This window comes from Physcomitrium patens, chromosome 16 (assembly GCF_059467195.1).
Source record: "Physcomitrium patens ecotype Gransden chromosome 16, ASM5946719v1, whole genome shotgun sequence".
NCBI lineage: Eukaryota > Viridiplantae > Streptophyta > Bryopsida > Funariales > Funariaceae > Physcomitrium > Physcomitrium patens.
This window is the reverse complement of record NC_143425.1, coordinates 15,867,121-15,894,660: the sequence shown is the minus strand read 5'-3', so window position 1 is coordinate 15,894,660 and position 27,540 is coordinate 15,867,121. Positions and strand designations below refer to the sequence as shown.

The 27,540-nt window shown below is 35.5% G+C and overlaps 1 protein-coding gene across 13 annotated transcripts; it reads right to left on the bottom strand.

The window, feature by feature from the left end:
- Positions 1-5: 5 nt before the first annotated feature.
- LOC112293106 (uncharacterized) lies at positions 6-14,283 on the bottom strand. Of its 13 annotated transcripts, none has more exons than XM_090243504.1 (22): positions 13,814-14,283; positions 12,708-12,838; positions 12,349-12,548; positions 11,836-12,233; positions 11,234-11,720; positions 10,874-11,051; positions 10,660-10,702; positions 10,283-10,423; positions 9,704-9,867; positions 8,041-9,597; positions 7,506-7,682; positions 7,262-7,346; positions 6,484-6,807; positions 5,991-6,251; positions 5,661-5,771; positions 4,485-5,444; positions 3,187-4,143; positions 2,503-2,604; positions 2,056-2,248; positions 1,619-1,786; positions 1,204-1,374; positions 6-1,059 (listed from the first exon to the last, which is right to left on the bottom strand). In XM_090243504.1, the coding sequence occupies exons 3-22, from the start codon at positions 12,524-12,526 to the stop codon at positions 548-550; spliced, it is 7,167 nt and encodes a 2,388-aa protein (XP_090099630.1). In that variant the 5' UTR covers positions 12,527-12,548; positions 12,708-12,838; positions 13,814-14,283; the 3' UTR covers positions 6-547. The 13 variants fall into 13 exon arrangements, with proteins under 13 accessions (XP_090099630.1, XP_090099629.1, XP_090099628.1 ...); XM_090243503.1 differs by having other exon boundaries at positions 7,506-7,697; positions 10,283-10,420; positions 12,708-12,825; positions 13,814-14,232; XM_090243502.1 differs by having other exon boundaries at positions 7,506-7,697; positions 10,283-10,420; positions 13,814-13,954.
- Between the last annotated feature and the right edge of the window lie 13,257 nt (positions 14,284-27,540).

The following is a 27,540-nucleotide window of genomic DNA, read 5'->3' as shown; positions in this document are numbered from 1 at the left end:
TCAAATTCGCAAGAAAGAAATGAGAAGCTTTGATGGAATTACAAATTCGCCTACAATATTGCAGCTTTGGTACAAATACGTTGGCATGAAGTCACGTACAGTGAATGATTAATCTACAAGACGTCACTGGAGTAGAGCTCCAAGGGAACCCATATAAGGTTTCATGTATCGGCAAACAAAGAAGATGTTCGCTACTTTTAGGTGTGCAGAGGATAAGTAACGAGCCAGGTTGTGTGATGGTTTGGCTGAATTGTCTTTGGAACATAGTGAAACCTGCACAGCTTGATTGGTTATTCTTTGTTGAGTGAGAACTAACGGAATTGATAGCTCTCACAACCATTCTAGTTGGGCAGTTCCAAATATGAACTTGTATCGCCAGGTGCTGCGTGGGTGAAGCGCAACACCTTCAGAAATTTGAATTTGAAACTGGTCGTAGCTTTGAACCCTTGCCTGATGTCTTTGGTATGGCAATCAATGTCTAGATTGTGTAATCCTCGCATACAGAAACGTGTGGATCTTCCGCTTAACTGGTATAAACACATCTGATTTACTCATCATCAGAATCTGACAAGTAGATTAAGCTGTGAGGAGTTTCAGTGACTGCAACAGAGGCTGCCACCCGTTCTTGTGTTCCATGATGGATGTGACCAGTCGTTTGATTCGAGACTGGTCCAAAACTATCTTCTGTAGCTGCTCCGCGATGGGCTTGAGGCAGGTCGGGAGCTGCTTGTGAACTTGGTACCTGATGTTGCAATCCAATCACTGAAGGATTCATAGGTGTATAAGATTCAGTCCTAGTAGTGGAAGTGACCGGGGTGGTGAAATTTCCCAGAGCACTTGAAGAATTTTCTGCAGCGACAAGATTTACAGGCGCTGCACTATTACGAATAATGGACAATATTGGATCTTGAAAAGCAGGAGACACAGTAGGTGCCACTACTTGAAGTGGTGATCCTGATGTTGGTGGTGGAGGCAACTCATCAGCATTCGTATTTATATTTGGAGAGGGCAACGAGATATTTTCCTGATGGTCTCGGGACACCACAGCAACATTATTTCCTGCAACGAAAGTAAGCAAATATAATCCATTAGAAAAAAAAACCGGTCTCTCCTGCATTTCAATAAATGTTTAAATCTGAACCAACAGCTTTTAACTTGGGATTACAAGGCGTGGCGACCTTCATGAAGGCTTCCTTTAAATACCTATATTCGCACTGGCTGCTGCTAATACTGTCATAGCTTCAGCTATTGTTGATTGTGGCTGCTCATTTTGAGCGGTTGGTGGTAACCCATGTCTTGGAGTCTGATGTAAAGGAACACTAGACATACGAGTACTGGAAGTTCCCGGAAATTGCATGGGCATACTAGAAATACCTGTTCTCCAGCCAAAATATGATAATGTCATTCATAACAAGTGTATCCTGAAGGATGCAGCTGCTCATGATTTAAATTTTCAAAAAATCATGATAATAATAAGCAGGTCATGTGAGATCTCCAACGAATCCAATGAAAAGAAGTAGTTGCTGCAGCCTCAGCTTTGCGAAGCAGTAATGTTCAGACTATCCAAAAGTTGGAAAGCGAAAAATAAAAACTTTCAACCTAAATTGATGAACCATACCAGACAAAATGCCCGAGTTACCAGTGTTAGTGGTGCCTCGAGAAATATTAACACGCACAGGAGGCACAACAGCTCCACCAGATGGTTGCCTTCCAGACACTTGTGAAGGAGATTGCTGATTTGCGATTGGTTGCACAAATGTCTGTAAAGAGAGCCCTGCAAAAACCGCTGAAAGAGACACAATCCATATTGATAGCGCTCAACCATTAACATGATGTGTTCATACAATATACACCACGCTTTATGCACAGCGAGACAGCTATAAATTCGTAGACAATAAAAGGCAAAGACTACAAGTCAAAAATGCATTAAAAGAAAGACACTGCAATGAAATGAAAAATAATCTGCATAAAAATATGTGTGTATTTGCTTACTACAAAACTGCAGAAATTACAAGCAATAGCGAAAAACATTATTTTACATAAACATGTGCCTACCTGCACGAGCGGAAAGTTCTTCGCGAAGCTTGAGAGTCTCTGCCAACTGTCGATTCCATTCCACTTTAATAATGTTCTGCTGTACTTGTTGCTGCCTCTTGGTGAAAGCACGATGTTGCTCAACAAGTAGAGTTTCGTACTTTTTATGTAATAATTCTGCTTCTTTGTCGTACTCTGCTTTTATCCGTTGTGACTGTCATAATACACAAATTTTGGAGGGGATAATTATAATTGTGTTCTCAATAGAAGTGACCCAACCTCACTGCACAAAATGAGTGAAAGCAGATGCTAAGACTGTAGTGGTTGAAGTTGATGGTTGCGCGCCTTCAACATGAAAAGCAACCCAAATCCTCATTGACACTATCCAACTGGACAGTTAATCTTACTGTTCATTTACTTCATCTGAACTCAAAATCAAATTTCTAGGGGAGAGCGATAAGTTGTTACCTCTAATTCATATGCATTCTTAGTCTTCTCCAACTCTTTATTCAGCTTCTCTTTCTCCTTTGTCAGCACATCCTGATACACCTGGCCAGTCGCATTCCCAGTCTGCGTGCCGGAACACCAGACTTTGTTATCTACATGAGTGTTGTTGAAAAGGAGACTTGTTCGATAGTAATACAGCGTTTGAGATCCCAAGTTCTCAACCTTTCCATAATATGATTTAATATTGACTCCGAACGGAAACAATAGCTTGAAAGCACACAATTAACAAGACCGTAATGTAGAATGCAACTTTTGTCTTCCTAAGTAGTGAATTATCGTAATCCCTTAACGAAGTACTTTGGTATGAATTAACATGAGCATAACAATGAATTAAGCGGTATTTGCGAATCCAATGCCATGCATTGAGACCTAAGTAGAGACTCCACATAGCGAATTTACTCTAATTAGGCACACCTTCACAACAGAACATGACATTTCTTAAAATTGAGATATTCTGGACGGTTCAATGAAGTTGCAAGGACACAGGATGAGGATAAAGATGTTGCCGACAAAGAGGGAAGTGATAACCGTTTCAAGTACCAAAAATAAGTTTACTTATCATTACCAGGTTCTAGCATTGTTAGTTCCTGAATGGTTGCGTAAAGGGTGAGAACAAAAGTATAGTGTGGATGCTCGGATGCATACCATAGGCGCTGCTGAAGCTGGTGTAGAGGGTCTTGCCATAGTTCCAATTCCAAGAGGTACAATAGGAACAGTCGCTGGAGTAGTTAAACTTCTGCTTACTAGAGTTGCTCTTCTTTGCAGGTTAGGCGTTGGACCAAAATGTACAGGTGTATTACTTCTTTGCGGGTGCCCACGAAGTTGCACACTACTGGGGTGCACAGCAGCTGTTGAAATCGTCGCTGGTGCAGGCCGCGGGCTACTCGATGCTGCCTCGCCTGTCACGGCCTGCATTAAACGACCTCGATTTTGTGGAATAGACGTAGGTATTGTAGTAGCTGATGATGAAAAGAGGGCAACATGTCTCCGTTGATTATCAGCTGGATTACCTGAAATTAACAATTCACCAGCATCCGAGCGACCATCCACCTGCACCAGCCTCGTTGATAAGCCTTCAGTCACAGGTGTGCCTGATAAGATATACGGTACAGATCTCTCAGCTGGAGGTCGGTCCAAAGAAGATCTCAGCTGAACGGGAGACGAGGGGAATTGTGAGTAAAAGTCCCTCAGCCTCTTAATTTCCAACTCGATCTCGTCTGAACACACACCATTTACTGTCAGATCTTCAAGTTGCTTGTATAAATCTTTGAGTTTGTCACGGTCAGCACGTTGCCGAGCTTCCAGGCTCTTCAACTCCTGTTCACCTCGCGTCCACGACCTCCTATCCACTTTATGCAACTCGTTGTTTGCAGCAATCAACTGTGCAGTGTTTGCAATTGTACCACCGCTGAGCCTTCTCCTCTCGTCATCAATTCTTTTTTCGAGACCTTTGAGCCTTGACATAATTAGCCCCATCTCTACTGTCTGGGCACGGGTAACAAACACGACATCGGCCGAAGATTGTTTCCTAAGACGAGCACGAGTATCAGCTGTAGCTTGTGCATTTAGTCTAGTTCGATGCACATGCTCTGTTGAAACGACCTAAAATAAAGTTGAAAAACAACGTTAACTTCAGTAATATTACAGGCTCTGTACAGAGAAAGAAGGAAAGTGGGGCGGGGGGAAACAAGTTATGATTAAAAAGATACATAATTCATTGAGTGCCGACAATACGAACTCCAAACATTTCCCTAGTTGTTATTTTCCAACTTCATATGAATAGATCACAAGCTCCAGTTACCAGATTTGACACTAAAAGAACAAATCTTCAACCCACAGATAATCCAGTGTAACAAAGTAATGCAGCGGACTATTACAACCACAAGCGTTACGAAGCATCTAAGTAGAAAAATGATTTATCTATAATCAAAACAAGTCCTCACCTGAGGTTGAGTCGAGAGTGAGGAGGGTAATTGCACATGCGATTGCGACAGTGGACTTGCAGTTACTCCCACAGCATGGGCGCCCAGTGTTTTAGAAATCACATCCGCGTGTCCATTTTGCAGTGAATCTGTGTGAGATTGTGAATTACCCAAACATCCAGAACCTACTGCTTCAAAGACTTCTATAGTAGAGGATGAAACTCCTGCTGGTGTGACATCATCCAGCATTGCGTCTTGTTCGTCTGTAACAGTCGCATTAGAAGGAGGGTCAACATGGACCCAGCTTAAGCCTTGCTCCACCATGGGAGCGCTTAACAACCCCGTGCCAACAGGTTCAGAGACAGTTAACCTATTGTGGTCAATAAGTGCATCTGAAAGTTCTTCAGAGACAAAGCGAGGGTCCGCCTCAACAAGGACAACTTCCTCGTTCGCTTCATCTACACGAAATTCACCTACCACATGAGCTGCATGAGAATCGCTTCCTTGGTGAGCCACTTGAGATTCTTCTACGGCTGGAGAATTATCTGCAGGCGGAGTTACAGGGACTAATGGCGATGCTGAAGAGAGGACATCTGATAATGGTACATCCGTTTCAACACATTGAGCTTCCTCTTGAGCGACTGAAAGTGGGCGGTCTGGCACGGTTGTAGTGGGTTCCGCTCCTTCAGTAGACTGGACGAATACATCACTAGGAGGTGGAGTCTCTGTTTCGAAAGGGTGATTTACAGCGGTTCTAGCAGGAATTATTTCAAGTTCCAAACCAGGTTCTGATGTAACAGATGTGAACACTGCGGGAGCTGGCTGCTGCTTGAAACTTGCGCAAATATCCCGCACCTTGTTGTACACAGGACCTTCCAATTGCGGACGATTTTCGTAACTTACGCAGAATTCCTCCTCTACCTTGGTGATAGATCTCGACTTATCAATTGCATAATTCAGTTGATCGGCAGCCAACCAAACCTATGACCCAATCTCATTATGTGATTAATATCAAAATCATACAACGTATCCTGCTCTGGCGAATATATCAGTACGCGAAAATTTCAGTACGAATCTACCAAAATTTTCAACAAGATCAAAATTTTATTAAAGAAGAACGAGTTTCTTACTAAATAAAAAACTATCCATAGATAGGGAAAAAGCTTCAACATTGAACAACAAGGTGATCGTATGTACCACTGCGAGTTCAATCGCAATAAACTCATGTGGCGGACGAGGTTTGCGCAGGTTCTTCTGGGACTGTAATACGTGCTTAAACAACGCATCTACACGTTCACTAACTGATCCCTGTGAGAAGTAAATTAAATCTGATTACTAGAAAACACGAGTACTAAAAGAAGGAAAACTCAATCTGACATCAAAAATAAATTATGTTTATCAAATGAGAAAATATCAATACCCACATGAATAACTGACAGGTATTAGTATCAACATAGACACTTAATTCAAGCACTCATGAAAAAATTATGAAAACGGAAGAACACAGTAAGGAGGCAAGAAACATACGGGAAGCTCAAGAATTGAGCAAATAGTTGAAAGGTGTTTCATTAATCTTTCGTGGTAATCTCGAATAGCTACCTTCTGCCGACTACCTTCAGCAGCACCTGACTTTTCCATAGGAGCTATAATACCCATACCAGAATTCACAGGAATATTTGGTGCAACAGATTGTGAGATGTTGCCCCTGGAGTCACGGTTTACTTCTGATCCAGCATTTTGGTCGGAGGCATTGTCACGTTCTAATAATCTATGTGTTGGTTCCAACACCTAAACATAAGAAAAACCAAAGCAGGCCACGTTAAGTTCAAAGAATTATCGAAGCTAGTCAATGAAAACCACAAAGGGATAAGCAGACCCAGCATATTTGAACGATACACCACCAGGAGGTACAGTCTTGCAACTAACAGAACTATATATGGAGTCGTCGAAAAACTGAAACCGTAAATTAAAAGGTAAATTTATGTTTCCTTCACATTCACAGCAAATGCTACAACTTTACCTCTGTACTTAGCAACAGACTGCTATCATTGGTTTCATGCCGTTGGTCCCTATCAGAGGGCAATGCTTGATCGACTTGGGTAGAAATGATAGGTAAAGTGCTGTGACTAGCCAGATTGCTTGGTTGAGAAGGAATCGATTCTTGAAGAATCACTGGAGAAGATGATCCTGAGACGACACCTTGCTCTTCGTCGCTTCTTAATTGTTGTCGTTTTATTTCATTATCAATTGACTGTTGATCCTTTGTGTAGACAGCAGGAACCATGGCAACTTCTTCGTCACTTGTGTGTTTCTTGCCTGTCTGCCCTTTGACTGGCATATTCTCCTGCAGACAAAGCAGCACCTTACTTGACGTTGAAAACTTTGCACAACTAAACTTCTCATGAAAGACAACAAATGTATGAGAGTATCAAATGAACCTACAGACAAATCTGTAGTCAATAAAGAAAGAAAAAAATGTGCCCTCCACCGTGTGACAATTGACAACCGTTTTCACTCTAGATCTACAACAGACCAACGTTACAGAACACCTGATAATTCCTTCCCTTCTCATCTCGTGCCTGACAACCATTCCACAGGTACCAAAACCACCAACAAAGACAGCGTGCTCATTTACATGAGCAGAGGAACTGAAAGCTAATAAGAAAACATCATTCACCACCATCATCCTCACAAATAGTGACGGTATTAGCAGGGGTGTTAACATTAAACATGCAGTTATTCTCATGACTTTTACTACTAGAAAGCTCACCAACAGCTTTTTTGGTCAGTATACCCACCTCCAAGTTCATCCTCGAGTTGACACCGGATGACGCGCAAATCTTGTCAGAGGTGGTTGATTCACCCACGCCTAGAGGTCTCTGCCTGATGTTGAGATGTCCAATAAAATAACAAATCAACATTATAAAACTCTTAAAACAAGAGTGCTAACCATTTACAATTTCGAAATGAAAGAAACTAGTTTCCTGTTCATAAAATCAGTGAGAATTTCACGCATACAGCGAACAAGAGTAACAGCGGTACCTAGATACATCATCTACATGCAGTAAGATATCGTCCTCCACTACAGAACGAGTGATGATTGAATTATCACAAGGCCCGGAAACTTCTTCTGAGCAACTAGGACAGATGAAGGAAGTGGACGGCACTTCCTCAAGAGAGGGTTTCAAGCACTTTAAATGATAAGTCTTTCTGCAATCTCTGTTATCACAACAGCTGCAGGAGAGCTCCATCAATCTTATCACGTAATGCCAACGTAAAATATTGACCAAAGACAGATTTTAACACAGAAGCAAGAATCCAATGCGGAGAGGGCATTAGAATACAAATAGATCACGCTTGTTCTTCAATTGTGACATGTAGAAATGACACAAAAGTTCCAATGCCTTAAAATGAACTTAACCTCACAAAGCACGAATTTGCGAAAAAGAAAAAAAAAAAAAATGATCGCCCAAAAACAAAAGCCAAAATAATAATATATGGATCTCGTCTTTTCTTCATAAACACGAAATCGGACATTGAACCGGCTAAAATACAAAGCAGTGACCAGATTCCTTACAAGAGCTCGCCTCCACACTTGCATTTTTGACAGCAGCCATCGTAAGCAGTGAGGTACGCTTGCTTCTCTTCTTTCGCGGCTTTGAAAATCGGCACAGATGCAGCTGCTACAGGTGCCTGATCAACTTGATTTTCAAGCAAGTGAAAAATTGTCCTGAGAACGCTGGGACTCAAACTTTTGCGAGTCTTCATATTAATTTCTTTCAATTCCGACCTAATAGTGCGAGTGAGCTCAGACGCCCAGTTCACAGGTTCACCTCTTTCCTCCAGTACACACCCAGCCACAAATCGAGTCTTCAAATATGTAGGCATGGGTTCGTCCTGGTACTCTCGCACCCATGTATCTCGGAGCCGCTTTGCAAAGTCGTCATTCCGGTCTAAAGCATCGTATTTGAGACCATTTGAAGATCTGGCACCTTTGGGAAATCTTCTTCTGATAGCCATTCTGCCAACTTCATGAATGCATTCATGAAGCGTCAGTCCTACAGATTTCTTGTTAAAGGCCTTTCCAAGCGATTCGGCGTCAATATTGACTGCAGAACCATCTTGAAAATAGAGTACCTGGGTGCTGTCATCATATGCAGACAACCTCCTTGTAGAGGATATTTCCAATTCTAACACAAGGTACCCATACGCCTCCTCCAAACCAGAAGCCTCAGAAGTTTTAGCTCTCTCACTCATCTCCACATCATCCGGTGTTCTTGCATCAGTAAGAAGTATTCCAGTTCTTCCCACCTCAGTTTCAGTATTACTTGAACTTTCATTTTTTTTATCAGTTTGTTTTAACAAATTTCTACCTTCACCTTTTCCCAGCTCAACTTCCTTAATTTCAAGAGTTGGATTCTCCGCATCAGCTTGGGGCGGACTGCATTGAGGATCATCTCTTTTAGAACTTGAACCAGACTCATTAACAGCCTCGGAAAAAGCTCCATCGATCTCCTGATTAATTGGAGCTTCGATAACTTCCACGTCATGGAGCTTTATCCTTTCTTCATCACCTTCGATTTGACTAAATTGTGGAGAACCACTGTTATTTCTTGGGACGATTCCATGTACAACATCAGGGGAATCTATACGTGCACTCGGAAGTTGGATAACTTCCTGATCTTCGAGTACTGCTCTACCCTTCTCGTCATCAAAATGACTGCATTGAGGATCACTAATACAATACATGTTTCCGGCTTCAGGATAATGATCATTTCTTTCTTGTTCAGTTGGAACTTCGATGAATCCTCCATACTCAAGTGTTTCGAGTGACATCTTATCACTATTCAGCTGGCAACAATGAGGATTGTCTCGAGACATCTCAACGACCTGTAAATTAGGTTCGTTGGATTCTATCTGATTATGAGGTACATCCTTTCCAAGACACCCAACATCCGCATCACTAACATCAAGCTTGGACCCATCATCGTCGACAATATCATGTTGAGAAAATTCATCCTTCAAAATGGATGGTTGAGTAAAATATGCGTCAGCCTCAGCAACTGCGGCTTGAAAGTCGGGATCAGAATTGCCGTCCTTGTAGTTTGGAATGATATGAAAAGGCTGCATCGAGCTGTGAACAGATTACACCAATCAACCATCGTCAGCTTCTTGAAACAAGGAGAGATTCAGCTAACAGTGGACTTTGGAAGACAACACTACTTGTATAAACGTCGCACCTTCGTCTCACAACCTGGTATTCATCCAAATCTTTTCGAGGGTGAAAAAGTCGCACAGTTTTCACTACTGTATCAACAGATTCGCCAAGTTTCTTCTGAATAGCTGGAGGAACTTCTGACACTATCAAACCCGGCCACCGGCAATTCTTGCCATCTACCTGTAACTGTTACAGAATGGCCGGTTAGACTAGACTTCATTTCCCAGCACAAAAGTCAATAAAAAAAAATAAAAAATAAAATTGGCACGAAGGTCAGGACCTAAAATACAGAAACAATTATCGTAGCCTACATTTATGAGTATAAAACAACGTTAAAAAATAGTCTTAATTTCTTTATATTTGTTTGTGTGTGTGTGTGTGTGTGTATCACACGCACGCTGCTAACATCATGTCCATTCTACAATATCTACGCTGAAAGACAAAAAAGTTCACACACTAAGTGAATTAAAACTCGAAATCATCAACATACAAAACGAAAACGAATCTCAAGAACTTGCACGCACACGCACAATTTCTGAAGAAAAAGAAAATAGCTTCAAAGGTACAATGATGCAATTTGCATTTATTTAGCAGCAAGTACCTTGACCCAAACCATATTTCGTTGAGCGATCTGGATGGTCTGATTGAACGACTCTGCTTTCTCTGTCGGAACTTCTCTTTCTGGTAATGTGTTCTTATCATCAGCAGACACCTCCTCCACTTTTTGAAATTGATCATGCTGCTGTGTATATGAAAAAAAATTCACAACTAAGAACATACGCTTCGACCACCAAGGAAGATTTCAAATTAAGAAATTCACATTCTGAGGTTCAAATATAAGAACAAGAAAATATAACAAGGTCATCAAACAATCAAGTAAAATAATCACATGCATTGCAGAAAATGAGCCCGACACGTCTTAGAGACCAGCGTATGCCCACATGCACATACAGAATCCTCCAAAAAAGTGCTCTGTACCTGAGGTGCTAAGGAATTCGCATGCTTAGAATCTTGAGTACTCCTATCACAAAAACAAGTTGATTTTTGTAAATTTGCGTCTGGATTATCCCTGTCCAAGAATGAAGTTGAAATCAAGAGACTCATGTTCATCATGCTTGAGAAACATAGCAAGTTCCAGACAACGTTAATCGAAGAGGATACACATGTCAACCAAGAGCAAAGCGATATTTACTTCCGTCTTTTTCTGCACTTTGTACAAGCGACCCATGCATTAAGAATGTTTTCATCTGTACTGTGAGCCGCACGCCCACTCCTTTTATGTGATTTGCTGCAGCCAGATGTTTGAGCGTTCGCCTTCTTCTTAGCGTGCATGGGAAATGCACTTCGAAAGGATACAGGTTCATTCTCACCTGCAAATGAAGATACATCTATTACAAAAAACATATTATCGATTCTTGAGATATATGCCTTGAATCTCCCATAGACAAAAAAAAATTGGCAGAAAAAAACATACTAGTATCAAATAAAGTATAAAAAAAGTTAAAAAATAATAAAATAAAATAAAATAAAATAAAAACAATTAGAACATTACCTGCAGGTGGCGGAAGTTGATTCTCCAAGGTATTTTCCTCACTAGGTGCGGGCCTCACCTCCACTAGATTATTAGCGCGAGTACCTTTATTCGAGGAAGAATCTTCAGTAAGCTTTACGCCTGGAGATTCCTCTCCCTTCCCATCACGTTTGAAGCTTTCTATTCCTTGAGGATCATTTTGCTCAGATATTTCCTTTTCTGCTTCAATCTCAGAAATAACCTTCCGATAACGTTTCTCTGTACCCTTACTATTGCTCTTCATGGCCTTCTCCTTATCCTCTCTTTCATTCGTCAGCCTTGCTTTCCTCTTTGATTGCGAAACTTCTTTACTCAAGGTCGAAGAGACATAACTAGAGTGAGCCTCTTCAGCCTCATTTTTCTTTGAAGGCATTGCACTTAAGTCACTAGGATCGTCATGCAACTTGACACGCTTAGCATGTGGTAAAGTTGATGACTTAGATTCCAACTCCTTTCTTTTCAAGTTGGTCTGCAACGAATTTAGAAAGATAGTGTGCCCATGAGTCTCAAATCTAAAATAAACAAAAATAGTAGCTCATACAGCAATTTAAGTAGACTTAGTCAACCTCAAAATAAACACAAACCTGCTCATCTTTGTCGCGACTCAATTTTCCCCGTTCATCTGTCTTATCCACGGACTTGCCAACACTGTCTAACGGGGCAACGCTTGACTGTATTCGAACAGTACTAATTTTAGCTGACAACTGCCTCCGAAATTCTCTTGCATTTGGCCGCTTAGATGTCCTCTTCTCAGACGCCTTAGGACTGAGCTCATTTGGGGATTTAGGTGAGCTATCTACTCCTACAATCGGCTGAGGCAAAGAAGCACCGATAGCGATGGATCGGCGAACCGCTGATGATCTGGCAGTTTCAAGCTCTCTCCGTTCACGTGACGAAGAACTCGATACCACATCAAGACCATCCCGAACGGTAGGTATACCCACAGCCATCGACTTAGCTTCACTCTCCCCCACACTGACACCTGAAATCGGATTACATATGCATGAGAAACCACCAATTAAGAGCTGAAATCATATGCAACATACAGGCACGCCTTTACCTTTGTGACTACGAGAACTGAACCATCAGATAACTACCTGCCAAAGATGTGTCATTTTTGTGGCTCAACTCGGCATGAGAACCGGTATCAGTATCGTCGTCATCAATGTCCACCTCTTCATCTTGGTCCCCTAACTCTCCAATCCGCAGCTCCCCCACCCCATACTGAAAGATATTTAGACCGCCGCGGGACTTCGACGGATTTACGAGATCCATCTAATCACGCATTACGTGACACCTGTAGAACAACAAATGATCAAGAAAATCTGAACTTTCAAACTCTCAACACGGATACTAGCCTACCGTATGAAAACATGCAGAAAATATCGACAAGATTGGCAAGCAGCACCAGGCAGAAAATAGCAGACGCCGGGGAATACAAAGGCTCTAACCATACATTATCGGACATTGCATATTCTGCAGAAGATGATAGGGTTAATTGGTCTCCACGTGTTCGGAAGTCCAGAAGAAGCTGGCAGACATCACTCCAAAGAAATGAAAGGCTGTATGTCCACCTGCCATCAGCCACTTTGATAAATGCATTTCACTCAGTCGAAGCAAACACAACAACGCGTTCTAACTATAAAATATTTTATCAAATATGTACACTGTATCGTTCGGCTCCTCAATTCGACAACGTTGCTCTTTGACAATCTCGGACAATGTCAAAGAATAACGCTGCCGAATTGAGCAACAAATGACTTCGAATTGCACTCCATGGATAGAGGAGAAGAGAATAAGGACATAAATAGGCTGCTCTAATTATGCAATATGAAAAGACACTCTTCAAACTTCAGACTCTCATGCAATCCCGGAGCAAGAAAGTCAAGGGTATGCGCAACTAATTAGTACAATTGCAACAAAATGGATTAATATCGCCACCAGATGGTAGCGTTTCTTCCTAAAAGGATAGGTCTAATATTAGGATCGACGCCCAGTTCAATATTGGAAATTTAAATAACACGGAACAAACCGACAAGAGAATTTCGATGTGCGTCTTCATGATGCGCACAGGCGTATGCTTAGTGAGAAGGTCCACACATGAGGAACTTGAGAGATAACAAAAAAACAGCCACGTCGGTCCCCTACAAAGACTTGCCCCTCCAGAATCTACCAGGACTGCCATGATGAGGATTACCCAACCCAAAGGATGCAATTTTCACACAGAAAAGGCTCTCACAGTAGGGATCAAACCACTGGACGAAAACTTCACAAGGAAAAATTCAAGATGCTAAAAGGAAACAATAGACAGTCCTAACACTTGATAAAGAAGCAACCTGAAAAGCCCGGTTCAGTGCCCTAACCCAGAAAACCTTCTCTCAAGAAAAAACAACGTCATTCTCGCTTGTCCGCACATCCCTCAAAAGAAACCTTCTCTTTCCTCACCTATACTTTATAACCCTAAAACCAAATTTGCCACAATTTCAACGCACCAACTACCCGCATTCCTCCACCACCCCATCCCAAAGCACCCCAAAATCTACATAATCGCAGCGCGAGTACCTGGAACACCATCACCGCATTCACAACCGCTCGGGCCTCCTTCAAAGTTGCTCCCAAAAGGCGCCACAAGAGAGACAATCAACGTCCTAACATGTAACAAAATTTTACGACCGTCACAGCGCGCGCTACAAAACAAAGCCCAACCGATGAAATGGTTCGCCGCCTGAAATAACACCAACTAAGCGGATGAATGGGGAAACACCACAACAACTAAACGCCGCTTATGCATCCGCACGCAAGCGAATTGATTCCCTACCAAACTCCACAATGTCTACGACGAGTCCGGGGCACCTGGCAAATGGAGCTATACCCTAAGGAAATTTGGAAGCAGCAGTTCAAGTCCCGCATCAAGCGCGGTCAAGCTAGGTGCAAATCTGCGATGGCGAGTCTAGGGATGCAGGGGCACCGAGTCTCAAGCGAGTGAGTGAGTGAGGGAGTCTTTGTTCACTTGTTCGTCGAAAGTATCAGTCACGATGCTATGCTATGCAATGCGATGCACGATCCCTGCCCATATAGTATTGCGAACAGTGGGCGTGGAGCTCTGCCGACTAGGGCAACGGGCTTGGGCCTCATGCCATGTGTGAGTGAGTGTGTAAGAGAAGGTGAAAGGCCCAATTGCTTGTTATTAAAGCCAGCCGCTATTATTGATGTGGGGAGGAGAATATAGTTTTGGTAGGGTTATGTAGACACACTTTCATTCCATTGGGTGAACAAGTTTTAATTTCGTTGGTTGTGTGTGCTAAGTCAATAAAATGAGTTTCATGCAGCCATATTTTTTGTAGTTTTTGTATTGCTTTTCCAAATGAAGTATGGTTTAGTTTTAAAATCAAGTATAAGTTGTTTGAACTCTTAATCTTGCAAATACTATGTGCATTACATGATTATAATAATTGATTTTCTTTTTAGTTAATTGAATATTCAACTTCATTTTTTATTTTTGATTGTTTACAAGCAAAAGGTGGTCATAAATAGAAGTGGCTCAAATGTCAACTAAAGCAATTGTTAAGATTATGGAAGTTGATAAAGTAATTATTGGAATCATTTCATATGCAATATATAACTATTCCTACATGCAAAATCCTTTAGATCTTTTTTAAGCCTTATATAAAATTTTAGAAAGTTTCAATAATATTCTTGAAATTTCAAATAAATAGTTTAACAATCAATTATGTTAAAGAAATATCTTATAAAATATTTTCAATAATTTGGTATATAATTCTTATTAGAAACCTTCTTTGAAAATTCTTCATTTATTTGGTTAAAATGATTTAAATATAGGTTCTTTTAAGAATTTTTTTAAATGACCAAATAATTTAAATTTAAATTTTTATATAAATTTTTATAAAAAATACTTTGTTAAATATAAATTAAAATGATAGATTATGATTTTATAGCTAATGTAAATAAAAACAAGAATAAAGTCATCTTTAATCTTATCATCTTTTTTTAAAAAAATATATTGTTTCTTTTATAGCTTCTAAATAGACTTGTACTTATTATAGATGTATAAATGTCAAAAATATATATATATATATATATATATATATATGTATATATATATATATATATGTATATATATATCATAGTATTTACTTATAGAAAATCTTCTTAGAAGCTTCATAGATGTAACTTTGACTTTACACGTGTTTATAATTGGTTGGTAGGTTAGAAACTTGGCCAACAAATTAGCTATGTGTTGCATGTATTAGAAGCTTATATTACAAGCTTACTATATAGCGCACATATATAAAACTTGTTTTGCAAGTTAAGACACTTGTCTTTGAAATCAGATATATATTGGAGATTCTACAAGATGTTGTGACGTTATTGTGTAGTAACCCGACTATATGGTGAAAAATAAAAATATAGATGTTATTATAGAATAGCCCAATAGAAAGATGTAGTAGAAAAATAAGGATAAATGATAAGAAGGTAATAAAAAATTTAGTCTTAATGTTGTTTTTTATAGAAGGAGCTTCTATTTACTTTGTAAGGTTACAAATATCTCATATCAAAGTAAATGAGATAAATAAATAATATAGGTATCTTTTAAAAAATAATCAATAATAGGTTTAAAAAAATATTACTTCAAATTATCAAAAATTGATATTTGGAGAAGACTAATTATAAACCTATATTGAAATCAAACTCCAAAGCACAAAATCACATACCTACAAAAATTCGAAGGTTTTTTTTGTCAATTAGAGAGGAAGACTAGAAAACAAGAAATTTTTGAGAGTTGATTTCATGTCATTTGGATTATTATTGAGATTTTGACGGATTTGTAAAGTTAGTAATTTACTCAATAGATTTAGATTTTGATAAATTAAAATATTTTTAGTTTTTTTGAATTATGGTCTTAGATAATTGATATTTAGGATTAGGAAGGGGTTTTGCAATCTAACAATATTTTCTAGTTTGATTGAAGCAAAAATTTGTGAAAGAAATTAAGACTTAAATACCTTCATACAATTCAATTTTTGAAGCAATTGATTAGTTTAACAAGGATAAATCTTTGTTAAAAGATCAATATTCAAGTCGAAGAAGGTAGGCGGCCAATAACCAAGAGGTTTTGGAAGCTTTTCTTGTAATTGATATGACCAATTCTTCTCAAATTTTATATGCTTAGCAATTGCTTGTTGATTGAAGTCAATAAAATTTTAGTGAAGATCAAAAATTTAATTAAGTATTTATTAAGGTTTCAAAAAACTATAATAATTAATTAAGATTTAGATTGGATTTTTATAGGATTTTATTAGGATTTGATCTAGAATAAGAATTCAGGATTTTATTAGATTTTGGTTTAAGATTTGGTTAAAATTTAGGATTTCATTAAGATTTGACCTAGGATTTTATTAAGATTTTATTAGGATTTGATCTAGATTTTGATGAAAATTTATTAGGATTTTAATTAGGATTTAATTATGATTTGATCTAAGATTTTGTTAAGATTTATTAAAATTTTATTTAAAATTTGATTTTAATTTATTTTGGATTAATTTAAGATTTTTATTTTTATATTTTTTAGGATTCTTTTTAATTTTAATATTAATTTTAATTTTTAAAATATTTCTTTAAGATTATTATTAGTTTTGTATGATTTTTTTATTTTTTTATTTTTTTTAGATTCATTTATAGTTTCTTTGTGTTTTTTTTTTTTTTTTTTTTTTTTTTTTTTTTAATTCTTTAAAAAAAATATACATTGGTTAAAGTTTGATGAAGGTTTTTGAAGATTATTAAATTTTATTTAAGACTCTTCTAGATTAGTAGGATTTGTTGTTGTATTTTTACTTATCTTCCATAGCTAGATACTTAGTGCATTTTCAAACAAGAAGATACATACTATAACAATGTAGCTTCTAGTTAGATAGTATATATGGAAATAAGAGTGAAGCCTTCTTCATTCTTATCAATGCCTTTTTAGTCCTTGTCTTGTTTCAAGACTTTCTAGTCTTCTTGCCTTTAATTATAGTCATTGCAATTTAATATTATATCATCTTTAAGTGATATTCTAGTCTTTCATCTTTTATAATTTAATTATTTTAAAGGATATTATTGGAAGGTATTCAAACTTCATGCTCAAATATTTAACCAATCCATCAACTTTAAGAAAAATTTGGATTATTGAGGTAATTGTAACTTTTAGGTCTTATTCTAATAGAATTATTATTCTTAATCCTTCTAAAATCTTAATCTCTAATATTTATTTCTCTTCTAGCAAAAGCAAGATAACTTGTAATATGAAAATTGGATCTTTGAGTTTTTTAAGTATTTCTTTGAATTCTTTCACTACTTTCTATTTTTCTAAAGAACTCGGCTTTAATATACCAAATATCAAAATGTTGAGTAGAATTTTATATTTAACAGTTCTATCAAAATATTTTATTTAAAATTTTATATTGTATTAGCTAATAAGATCTTTATATCATTGATATATATATATATATATATATATATATATATATAAAAGAAATTGGGTAGAAAAATATTGAATTTTATATGTACTTATGGTGATTGATAAGTTGAAAACTTGGCTAATAAATTGGCCATATAGCATATATATAGAAATTTTTCTTTTCAATTTAAACATGTATCTTGTTAGTTTGACATGTATTAAAGGTCATATAGAATGTTACCACATAGCTCCTAGTTAAATTGTATATATAGAAGCAAGAGTGAGACCTTTGTTATTCTTGTAAATTCCATTCTTGCTTTTAATTTGGTTTCAAAAGTCTTTAATTTTAAAGTCTTTGGCAACAGCCATTCCAATTTTTTCTTAAATATACAAACTTCCTTATTTCCATATATTTATTTCTATTTAATATACATTTTAATATTTAATTACATTCTTTGAGTTTTTATCTTTGACAAATTAACAAGAATCCATATACAATATTAAAGCTTTGGAATAAATTAATAAAAATGTTTGTAATGTATAAAAATCATGATTTAATTATTCAAAAATCGGCCTAAAAATGCACTTTGCATCTAGTTGTAGAAAGATTTTATTTTACTTTGAATTTATATTTAGAATAAAATATTATATTATATATTTAAAAATATCTATATGATAATTTTAAATAATATAAGTAAGACTTTAATTAAACTAAATATATCTATTAACCTTAGAAAAAACCATAAAAATATATTTGAATACTTCAATTTACTTCTAATAAACCTTCAACAATCTCCAAAAATCCAAATAAAATTTTAAAGAAATCTCAACCAATCAATAGAAACTTCAAAGAAATCTTAACCTATCCTTTAAAATCTTAATAGAATCATACAAATATTATGAATAAATTCTAAAATTATTTTAAAATCATATTTGAATTGTAATCAAATCTTAAGTACATCTAATAAACTCGATTTAAATCTTAAATAAATTCTATAACAAATTAAAAAACTTAATTATTATTATTATTATTATTATAATTTTTAATATTTATTTTAAAAATTTATAATTTAAAATCTATTAGTTGAAAATAAGCATAATTTAAAAAAACATCAAACTTAAAAATTAAGGAAAAAAACTCCTAATCCATTAAGTATTAGTTGTCTTCAATTTGCAATCTTGATGTCAATCTTAAAACATCAATAATTTCTTTTTGAATTGTACATTTTTTCTAATATTTATAAAAATTTTGAAAACAAAATAAAAATTTGAATATAACCAAGAGATTTAATCATGGACGTATGCATGTAAGCTAGTAATTACAGGTATAAATAGGTAAAATTAAGTTAATTCTATAATATTTGCTATAATAGCTTCTTAAAAGCTTCATAGATACTGCTTTCACTTTATAGGTGTCTTTAATTGACTTTCTGGATTTGAAACGTGGTCAACAAGTTTGCCATGTGCCACACATATTGTTAGCTTGAAGACCAAGCTAACTATATGGCCCACACGTAGAAAAACTTGCCTTGTAAGTCAAGGCATGTGTCCTACAAAGTCAACACATATTGGAGGTCCTATAGAACGTCGCCACGTAGCCTCTAGTTAGATAGTATATATAGAGACAAGAGTAAAGCCTTCTTCACTCTTGTCAACTCCTTTCTTACTTTCTAGTCTAATTTCAAGGATCTGAAGTTTTCTTGGCTTTTGGCAATAGCCATTCCAATTTCTTTCTTAATATATATATCAAGTTATTTCTATTTTGTCATCTTTCTATGAGAGAAGTCTCACTTGTTTATTTGTCTTTATTATGTTCTTGACCTTGACAGATTGACAAGAATACACCTATAATATCAGAGCTTTGTCTAATCTTGATTAAGAGTGCATTATCCCTTTTTCTTGATAAGACACAAGCATATTAGAAGTTGCAAATTACCTTCTTCTAAACTGATATTGTCCTTAGTATTTTCTTTATTCTCAAGTTCTCTCTTCTATTTGTCTTGAGTGATATTAGACATCTCCTCTTTTTTAAGTGTTATCATGGCAGAACTCGTTGAAATGAAGAGTGCAATTGCACAAATGCAAGAGCAATTGAGGGAGTTAATGCTTGCAATGCATCAACTCAATTTACCACCACAAGGAGTAACAAGATTGGCAGGAAGTGAAGATATTGAAATGATTGGAGCTACTTCAACATCTGCATTAAATCATGTTCCTTCTCCTATGGTAGAACGCTCTTCCAATGTTAGAGAACTAAGAATTGTCCTACCTGAGAAGTTTGATGGTACCAGAACAAAGTTTAGAGGATTTATCAATCAAGTACAACTTGTGATTGAACTTCAACCCCAAAGCTATCCAACTCCAAGATCGCAAGTTAGATTCATTGATACGCTTCTTTCAAGTTCAGTACTATCATGGTTTCCATCTTTTCTTGAACAACGAGATCCAATATTGAATAATCTAGAGGCTTTTCTGGCAGAGTTTTGATCCATGTATGGAGAATATGATACAATTCGTGTTGCAACCAATAAGATCCATATTTTTTGACAAGGCAATCGATCAATAACATTGTATGCTTCACAATTTTGATAACTTGTAAATGATATCAAGTGGGATGATGCTGCACTTATTAGCTAATTTCTCTACGGATTACAATATGAAGTAAAAAATTAATGTTGAACTTATCTGATCTTCAAACATTGCGTCAAGCAATTAACTTTGTTGCGAAGTGTGACAATCATCTTTTTGAATTTCGATTTGAGAACCGTACAAGTGGACCTCAACGTAATTATAATTCAATAGCAATACCAACATCTCTTCAACACATACATTCGGAAGTAGAGGATATACAAACTGATGCAGTACATTTCAAACCTCTTATTGAACAAGAAAAGACTCGTCGTCATCAAGAAGGAGTGTACTTATATTGTGGAAAACCTAAGCACACTACTCAATATTGTCCAAAGAAGCAACACAACCATAAAATGAGGAGTACGGTAATGAAAGAAGATAGCATGTCAGAAAATAAATTTATCCAGTTACAATAGAGACCGTGCGGCTGGAACTTTGTACAACGCCTAGTGAAGGTCCTATCCTCTCCTCAGAATCCTCTCCATGTTTTACGATAGATATTATTTTAGGACCTAAACATCTCAAAGCCTCTGCCTTGCTAGACTCAGGAGCCTCAACTTGTTTCTTAGATGAAAAATTTGCTAAAAGACATAGCATATTTTTAGTAAAAGAAAACTAAACATGTTCATGTAGAAGTCCTAGATGGTCGTCCGTTGTCTTCAGGAGATGTTACTCATGAAATCCTTCCTATAGAAATAGCAACTAATAGTCATAGTAGCTTTATAATATTTAATATCATTAGATCTCCTTCTAATCTAGTCATTTTAAGTTTATCATGGCTAAAAAAATATAACCCTAAAATAGATTGAACTTCTTGTAGTCTTGAATTTTTTGAAAGTAGAACTAAGAATGTAGTTAATCAAGTAGAAAGTCATAAGTCTAGTATAATTCAACCTATATTTGTAGGTGCAAGTGCTTTCTTCCATACTGCAAAAGAAAGATCACCTTGTGTCATTTATGCCACATTTGTTTCTACTGGTGGAAAGACTTCAAGTAGCATTCCAAGCCAATATCAAGATTTTCAAGATGTATTTGAGAAAAAAAATATGGATACTCTTCCAGAACATCCTTCCTATGACTACTCAATTGACCTTCAAGAAGGAGCACAACCGCTATTTGGATCAATTTACAATTTATCTCAAAATGAGTTGGCTGAACTCAAGGAGTATATTGAAGAGAATTTGGCCAAGAACTTCATACGCCATTCCAAATCTCCAACAAGAGCTCCAATTTTATTTGTAAAGAAAAAAGATGGATCATTGCGGATGTGTGTTGATTATCGAGGACTCAACAAAATCAGTATTTAAAACAAGTACCCGCTACCTTTGATATCTGGACTTCTTGATCAGTTGAATGAAGCTAAGATTTATATAAAAATAGATCTATGGAGAGCATACAATTTGGTATGCATCAAAGAAGGAGATGAATGGAAGATTGCGTTTCGAACAAGGTATGAATATTTTGAATACAATGTCATGCCTTTCGGACTTAAAAATGCACCAACATTATTCCAACATCTAATGAATGATGTCTTTCAAGAGTTTTTAAATGATTTTTTGTTTGTTATCTAGACGACATCTTAATCTATTCTAAGAACATAGAAAAATATGTACTTCAGGTTCGTCATGTATTACAAAAACTAAGAGATGCGAGACTCTATGCCAAGATAGAAAAGTGTGTATTCCACACTATTCAAGTCGACTTCTTAGGATACATCATTTCAAATGATGGACTTATGATGGATCCTAAGAAAGTTCAAACTATTATGGATTGGAAGATTCCAAAAACGGTAAGAAATGTCCAATGCTTTTTGAGATTTGCCAACTACTATCGGATCTTCATCAAAGACTTCTCTTAAGTTAGAGCTCCACTTACATGTTTGACTTGCAAAGACAAACTTCAATGGAATCAAGAAGCAGAAGTAGCATTTGAAGCTTTGAAGAGAACCTTTGTTTTTGCACCAATCTTGTATCGCGTCGATTTTTCTAAGCCATTTTTTATGGAAATAGATGCATCAGACTTTGCTTTGACTGCCATATTGTCACAAATGGGAATAGATGATAAATTTCATCTAATAGCTTTTTATTCCAAAAAATTTTCAGTAGTCGAGATCAATACTAACTATTGATTCAACTTTCATTAAGCAAGTTCAGTCAAGTATGTCTTCTGATCCTCTTATTCGTGATATTAAAGAAAATCCTTCAAAGTCTCATGATACTTCCAAGTTTGAATTCAAGAAGAATCTACTATATTTTGAGGGATGTCTATATGTTCTAGAAGGTGAAGCGCGATTACATATTCTTCAAGCTCGTCATGACTTTTCAGGAGCAAGATATTTTGGATACAATAAAACTGTGGAACTAATATCTAGGGACTTTTAGTGGCCCCAAATGTGGAAAGCAGTTAAAGATTTTGTATAATCTTATGATGTTTGCTCGAAATCAAAAACTCCTCGTCATTGATCTTACGGACTTCTTCAGCCATTATCTATTCCAAAACAACCATGGTCTTCTATTTCTATGGATTTCATCACGGATCTTCGAATCTCAGGTTCTTATGACTCTATATTCGTGACAGTAGATCATTTTATCAAGATGGCACATTTTGTACTATATATAAATTTTATCTTAGGTGAAGAAACAGCTAAGTTTTTTCTTGACAATATCTATCGCTATCATGGATTATCCAAGGATATTATATTAGATAGGGGAACTCAATTTGTATCAAGATTTTAGCGGATTCTTTTTAAGATTCTAAAAGTGGATATAAAACTATGTTCGACATTCCATCCTCAAACTGATGGATAAATGGAGCGTGTTAATCAAATTTTGGAGCAGTATTTAAGATGTACCATTAACTACCAACAAGATGATTGGATAACTCTTTTGCCATTGGTAGAGTTGGTTACAATAACACGGTACATTCTTCTACAAAACAAACACCTTTCTTTGCTAATTATGGTTATCATCCACAAATTGATACTTTTGACTTTTCAAAAGTTGATAATCTTGCTGCGAAAGATTTGGCAATTTATTTGTCAAAGCTTCATGCAATAATGAAGGCGTAGTTAAAAGAAGCTCAAGAACAACAAAAAGTCAATGCAGATGTCTATCAAAACGAACAACCACCATTCTACATGGGTGATAAGGTATGGTTACTTCGTCGCAATATCAAGACCACTCGTCCTTGTGACAAGTTGGACTATCAAAGGCTTGAACCATTTTCTATTTCTGCACAAATCAATCCACTTGTATATCGTTTAAATCTATCGAAGTTAATAAAAATCCATCCACTATTCTATGTGTTTTTTCTTGAATCATACAAGATAGTGGACATACCAAAAAGAAGACAAGTTCTACCTCATCCTATAGAAGTGGACAATAATAAAGAGTTTGAAGTGGTAGAAGTCTTAGATTCAAGGCGACGCCAAAATAAATTAGAATATCTTGTCCATTGGTGCGGATATGATAGTAGTGAACGCACATGGAAGCTAATAAAGAATCTTATAAATGTTGTAAAGGCGGTGGAGGCTTTTTATTGACGACATCCATCAAAATCAAGATGAAAACCTTCTTTATAAAAGAAACAAGATCCAGGCAAGATATCATTCTACTTTCAATCCTTTTTTGTAGCTTCTTTGTAGTTGTGATGCTCAGGAGATATAGAACCAACAACCAACGGATTCAATTGAAGAGCCTTTATTTGCTAACTTACTAGACGAGACATTATGATTGTCTCAAACTTCAAGACGACGCAATCGAGATGAAGGTCTTTAAGAATGATATGTTCTTCTTCAAATAGATGGTAAAATATAATACGTTTGGTATCACGACCTTAGAAGGAATTGACAATGTTTGGTAATTTTACTAGAAGTAGGAACAACTCTTGACAGTGTTCTTATTGTTTTATTTGAAGGAAGTTATGAAGGCCTCAACAATAATCAGATAATTGGGTGGTCTTTCCGCCTTAGTATGGAGACACTACCGATGGTTGAGAGGCCCTATCAATCATCTTCGAAGAGAACGAAGATCAGAATATGTGGCAAATACAATTTGTCGCATCATAGATTTCCTCAACTTATGATTACCGCTCCTCGTGGAACTCGTCCCTAGAAGGGGGGGTATTGTCACGGACATACACATATACATCAATAATTACATGTATAAATACATAGAAATAAGTAAAAGTATGTAAAAATAAGTTAATTTTATAGTTTTTGATATAGTAGCTTCCTAGAAGCTTCCTAGACGCTGCTTTGACTTTATAGGTGTCTTTAATTGACTTTTTGATTAGAAACATGGTCAACAAGTTGGCCATGTGCCACACATGTTATTAGCTTGAAGACCAAGCTAACTATGTAGGCCACACATAGAAAAACTTGCCTTGTAAGTCAATGCATGTGTCGTACAAAGTCAACACATATTGGAGGTCCTACAGAACGTTGCCACGTAGCCTCTAGTTAGATAGTATATATAGAGACATGAGTGAAGCCTTCTTCACTCTTATCAACTCCTTTCTTGCTTCTTGTCTAGTTACAAGGGTCTGTAGTTTTCTTGGCTTTTGGCAATAGCCATTTGAGTTTCTTTTTTAATATATATATATATATGAAGTTATTTCTATTTTGTCATCTTGCTATGAGAGAATTCTCAGTTGTTTATTTATCTTTATTATGTTCTTGTCTTAACCACATTGTAGTATTCTATTTTTCCACCTTTCTATAAAAAACTATTATTATTTTTATTTTATTTTATCTTTGCAATCATCATGTTTGGAAGTTAAAAAATAGATGAATGGAGGTAGTATGATATATACTTTGTAAGAATGCAATGCAAGAGAATTCATGACATAAACTTATTGATCATGACTTCTACAATTATTGATCATTGATCAAATTGCATATAGAGTTCTAGAATAGCCAAAGTAATGGAACTACTATAAAATGCAAGAAGTAGAGAACTGTAAAGTAGTCATAGAATATAGTCACAATTCTCCCTCTCCTCCATCCTCCCAATCTTCCATGCCTTTGATACAAAGAGCATAAAAATATAAAATAAAATAAACTAATAATAATTTTTTTCTATAAACACTACTTATTTGGATTTTGCTTTAAAAAATAGTGAAATTTTATGAACTCCACTTCTTTGGATTGGCTTCAAAAAAATGGTGAAATTAAAGTGCATATTGAATCACTAATTTTATACGAGATTTTAAACTAATTTTATGTAATGCCAATCATAAATTTAAACAATGCTAACATCAACCAATCAGTGATTTGTTTAGAGAGACAAACATCTTTTTTATATAAAGTCGATAAAAATAATAAAGTAATAATCACTAATTATAAATATTATTATAAATTAATTTTAATTTTTTTTAAGAAAATTATATTATTTAAAAAAAATTGTACATTGAATTAAATATCTATATTTGATAGTTGACATAATCAAAATTATTTGTATGGAAGTAGAAGAAATAATAGTTCTTTAAAATATTGTGTTAATATAACAACAAAAATTCTCTTAAAATAAATAAAAAAATAAAATATTAATGCAAAAAAAAATACAAGATAAAATAATTGTATATACTCTCATATTATATAAATATATATATATATATATATATATATATTTATATATAAGATGCATATCATTAATAATTGATATTTTATTAAGATAGATATTTCGTAATAAATTTTATTATATTTAAATAACTAAATTTAGTATTGATTCTTTTGTATAAGTTATTGGTATAATAATTTTTGGTATATGTATGTATATATACATATTAATCAAATAATTTTATATTGTAAGTTTTTATCATTATTATTTTAAAAAAGAAGATTAAAAAAGAAGAATTGTTTTATACACTTGTGCTGAAAGAAATGAATCTTGTAAATATAAGTAAGCAATTTAAAAGAGACACAATTTGTTTTAAAGCACCATGTTAGGCACTAATCTTGTTGTATCACAAGTACTTATTTCAATCTTTAAATGAAAAGATAAATACACTCTCTAACCACAATTTGCAAACTGCATATTTTCCTAGCTACCAATTCCAACAGACTGTGTTTATTCAACATTATAACAAGTGAAGATTAAAGGTAAAAAAAACTTTTCAGAAATATATATATATATATATATATATATACATATATACATATACATATATTTTCCATGAAAGGATCAATATGTTTACAATATTATTTACAAATCCAGTAGTAAATTATTGGTAACTCACAAAATAAATAACACTGATTTTGTGTTGAACACACAAGCATGCATATGATATAATTTTTTTATTATTCATATCCTAAAACTGCTATATTAAGATAATATAGCATACTATATAATACTATATAGATGAGTGAAGTTTTATTGTTTATGAAATTTGAAAATATTAAATCAATAGTTTATATTCAAATTTATTAAATTTAGTTCTTATGAATAAAATTTAGGTTACATGGTACAGAACCCATCAAGCCCATTATCCCTGATCTACAATTTCTTGCTACTGATCCACAATGTATTGCTAGTAATCCACAATCCACGTGATCCATGGATTGTTTGAAAGATAGGCTCAATGAGGACTTGATGGGATATGCTGCTTAGAGACATGCATTGAAGTTACTACATAATTATATATAACATATAATGTGGAAAAAAAATAAGCTATAACTTTTACATGTGTATGCCAGCAACAATAAGAAGTTATCAAGGTAAGTTACAATGCAAGTTACTAAACTGTTATTCATAGAGCCACATTAAATAAGAAATCAGGTAAGCAACAACAGTTAGCAAGTTTTGTATGCCACTGCAGCAGTAATCCTGAGCTTGCAACACTGATTTGATAACCACTCAAAGTGATGCAGAGCCATAATTACAATGAATAAGAAGCCCTTGTAGATTTCAGTTCAGCCTCTAGTCAATGCAATCCAGGATTCTTTCAAACCCACTGTGTGCTGCCTTAGCTGTGGAGAATGTTTTTAGCTGCAGAAGCTTGGTGACCACTCTGAAGTGGAGATAGAATATGATGTATGTGGCTTTTGTTGCTTTTCCTGTTTATGTCTCAAGTTTTCTTGCTTTGATGCTTGTGTTGTTATGGAAGGGTGTTGAAAAGGTGGCTACAGCTGACTTGGCATCTCAGAGTAGATAGACCATAGATCTTCAATGTGAGACTTCAATCATCACATCTGGGTAGAAGA

Coding starts and splice junctions, on each gene's coding strand:
- LOC112293106 (XM_090243496.1), bottom strand. CDS start 12,526: ATGGATCTCGTAAATCCGTCGAAGTCCCGCGGCGGTCTAAATATCTTT. Junction 4,144..4,484: donor CACTCTCGACTCAACCTCAG/GTGAGGACTTGT, acceptor ACTTTATTTTAG/GTCGTTTCAACAGAGCATGT. Junction 1,375..1,618: donor TAACTCGGGCATTTTGTCTG/GTATGGTTCATC, acceptor GCTGGAGAACAG/GTATTTCTAGTATGCCCATG.